At 34.7% G+C, this 3763-nt stretch overlaps 1 protein-coding gene across 1 annotated transcript; it reads right to left on the reverse strand.

The window, feature by feature from the left end:
* Positions 1–341: 341 nt before the first annotated feature.
* Positions 342–1817, reverse strand: LOC139857578 (small ribosomal subunit protein eS27y). Its single transcript, XM_071846392.1, has 4 exons — positions 1712–1817; positions 1495–1596; positions 1370–1398; positions 342–669 (listed from the first exon to the last, which is right to left on the reverse strand). Exons 1-4 carry the CDS (start codon positions 1712–1714, stop codon positions 543–545), a joined length of 261 nt encoding a protein of 86 aa, XP_071702493.1. The 5' UTR covers positions 1715–1817; the 3' UTR covers positions 342–542.
* Positions 1818–3763: the final 1946 nt, after the last annotated feature.

The following is a 3763-nucleotide window of genomic DNA, read 5'->3' on the forward strand; positions in this document are numbered from 1 at the left end:
GAAAAAGTCTCGATGTTTAAGATAAAACTTACATGTTAGTTTTAAAACATCCTTGCATACGTTGTAGCTTATTCTAGCATATCAGTAAAGCTACCAATTTGTTGTACAGCAAACATATGAATTGGACATCAGAAATTCAAAATTGATGAAGTTAATCCAATTGGTATCTTAATAAAAGAGAGATTATGAGGTCAAAGAAGCGGAGCCTGTTTCGCCCGTTCTTTGTATTCTCTGTTGAGGGCGTTTTCTTTTGGAAAACATCCTCGTCTCTATATGAGTTTTCGTTATTTTGCCCAAAAAAAAAGGAAGCGGAGCCTAATAAACATAATCAAATACAGCAATTAACGAAACTGACAATCATACAATAGAGAAAAATATCAAATATCCAAAACTTCAGTCATCACAGGAAACATGATCCACAATACAAATAAAGTAGACACATTTGTGCTAATAAAAAGCTAGAATAAAAACCTCATCTTAACATATTGTAAGCAACATCCCCAATAAGCTTTTAAACAAGCAGAACATAAAACAGCATTCGATTAATCACCCTTTCTCCTGAAAGAACATCCTTCGGTGAGTCTTGCTTTACCGCCAGTTGGCTGGCACAACACGGTCTGACAGTTTCCACACACCACAACAGTTTGCGAGTGACTGAATACAGTCGTTCTGTTTTCATGAAAACCAAACAAGTTACTACAAAATATATACATACGTAAAGAATAAACATGCATATATACAAGTAGCCACGAGATTGTGGATAACTGAGTAAAACTTAGGCAGATGTTCATTTAGTTGATAGATATTATAAAACTATTAGAAATGGTACTCTTTTTTGCAAGTAAAAACTAGATGTTCATATTTTCATTCTCTGGTGAAACAAAACTTCTTGATACCAATAAAAACATACAAGTGTTATATCTGGCTATATACATTCTAACTAGTCATAAAAAAGTCGGCAAATACACTGAGTCAACAAATTAGTAATTTTGATTAACAAATCTACATTAGGCAAATTTACTAATTTCACAAAATTGACTATCTTAATAAACATAAGTATTGCCTGTCACTAAATACAACCTAACTATTTCTAAGATAGTGTGCATAAGGAATTTATATAACAAAATAGTAGCTTTGATTTACAATTTTAGATATTTATAAAATTTACTAAGTTTACAAAGTTATATAGAAAAATTAGGCTGGTGCCCAGAAAATAATGGTCTGAGAGTTATAAATTTACTAAATCAATAATCAATATATTCAGATGATTGTAAAACTTTATATATATATAAGTGTACGTACGTATGCGTATACATATACAAATCTACATACAGCAAAGAACGAGATAAAGTATATTGTAATTACTTACATGTTGAAACAACCCTGGCACTTAACGTCCTGCAGTAATACATAATTATAATTAATAATAATAAAAAAATCAGTATAATTAAATCAATAAACTCTGTTTTTAAAGAAAAGGTCAAAATAAGATACCATAAAAAAGGAGTTTGGTGACTGCACAAGGCGCTTGAGCTTGTGCTTCCTCTTCTCCAATTCTGCTGGAGGATTTAGCAGATCAACATCATTTGGCAAAGTCTGCACAAAATCGATTAATAATTAATTAACTACATCATCATCATCATTCAATCAATAAAAACATGCATATATAGGTATATCAAATATATATAGGTATTACGATAAATTAGCTTACCATTTTGATAAGTGTTTAAGGCTGAAGGTAGTGGATAACGATGGAAGCTGCACGCACAAAACCCTAATTGGAGTGAAAGGATCTGTAAACTTTGTGGAGATATGTGTTTATAACGGAGCCGTCTGATTTGATCGGTTAATATTGGCCGTTGGATTTAGGGTGTGCGTTGAAGTCGGTTGGGCCGTAATCTATACCTAACAAAAAGCCTACTAAGAAAAGTTATAATGATTGGGCAGTATAATGGGCCTCTTACCATACAAGCAAAAAAAAAAAAAAGGCCTTTACTATTTAGAGTATTTTCATATTCAATTCAATTCTTTATTTATTATTTGTTACTATATTTTTGTGGTCGATATTTATGTTTTGGCGAAACACAAAATATAACTAAATGGATTGAAAAATCAACACATTACAAAACCACTCAACAAGCCACAGATATAATGTTATGATCTTCCTGAATTGATAACTTGAATCGAGGAGACCCGAGACTAACCCTGAATTCACTTAAGAATCGAGGGATGCTCGACATAGCCATAAGTCCAAGTGTAGAACTCACTCCCAAAAGCTAGCTTGAATGAGGAGGGGACACCTTGACTTATAAGCCATCACCCAATCTCATACTTGGGCGATGTGGGATCGTAACCCTCTCTCGGTCCAAGCCACCACTCCATAGGCCACCACTCCGAGTGTTGGGTCCGAAAGGCGAGGCTAACTCTAATACCATTTGTTATGATCTTCCTGAATTGATAACTTGAATCGAGGAGACCCGAGACTAACCCTGAATTCACTTAAGAATCGAGGGATAGCTCGACATAGCCATAAGCCCAAGTGTAGAACTCACTCCCAAAAGCTAGCTTGAAGGAGGATGGGACACCTTGACTTATAAGCCATCACCCAATCCCATACTTGGGCGATGTGGGATCGTAACATATAAACCCTATTATAACACTCGCAACATACGTGAAAACCAACAAAACAAGCAAATCAAACTATAATGAAGCCATCAAAAATTAATAGACAAGCTAAAAAAATACCCAGGTTATTAAACAAAGTTCTTTGAACGATGCAGTTTCATACTAAGACCATTCCATACACTACCAAAATACTTATGGGGGTCTGACCTAACGATCACAGAGGGTCACGTATAAAATGTATGCTTGGCGTTTTAACTACAATGTCCACAACAAGCCCTATGAGGGCGTTGCATGTGGCGATTTGTTTATTTACTTATTTTTTCTATCTAAAACAAAATATATAACATCATGGTAACAAGTTCATTCTTTCTTCATCTAAAACTCTTTAACTTTATTTAAAAAAATGTCTTCATCACAATCCAAATTGATTCCCCGACAATTAAAATGATTTTTTTTTTCTTTTCACATGGTTCGTACATAAACCTTTAACGTCAGTGACTCCAAATACATCCGATTTTGCTTCATTATCTCCACTCCAAAACCCGATTTCCCATATAAACCCTAACTTTTTATCGTTCGAACAACAACAAATAATTTTATGCAACAACAACTACTACTTCAACATATGACAGGCATTACCTGGTGTTATGTGACTGGCTTTGAGGATTGGCTTGTTCAAACATTATATTTTTCTTTTTTTCCTTGTCTATTTGTTGCACCCTTCATGCTTCTTTTTTTTTCATATACGTCTCGCCAGTGTTTGCTATCGGATCTCTTATAGGAGATCCGTCCGATTGTCTTCACGGGTTGTCTATGTTAACTTGTTGGAGCTTCGAGTTTAGGCTTCTCGACGGTCTCTCTTAGTGGGGATCTTTCTTGCTCATTAATCATATCATCCTTGTTATTTCTATTGTTCTTGTTTTCACCTATTGTTAATTATGGGTGTATTTATAGTTTGCTACAATGACCTCACATTTTCAAAGGTTACGTGTCGGCGGTTTGTTATTCCGGCTGGGGCGTATTATGACGAGTCGAGGTTTTCGATTTAATGAATGGTGGATGTTGGGTTAGATTTCCTTGGTGGATGTTGGGTTAGATTTCCTTCTTGTTGGTACCTGGTTTTCGTATGAGTGTCTAA

This window comes from Rutidosis leptorrhynchoides, chromosome 7, assembly GCF_046630445.1.
Source record: "Rutidosis leptorrhynchoides isolate AG116_Rl617_1_P2 chromosome 7, CSIRO_AGI_Rlap_v1, whole genome shotgun sequence".
In the NCBI taxonomy this organism is placed as follows: domain Eukaryota; kingdom Viridiplantae; phylum Streptophyta; class Magnoliopsida; order Asterales; family Asteraceae; genus Rutidosis; species Rutidosis leptorrhynchoides.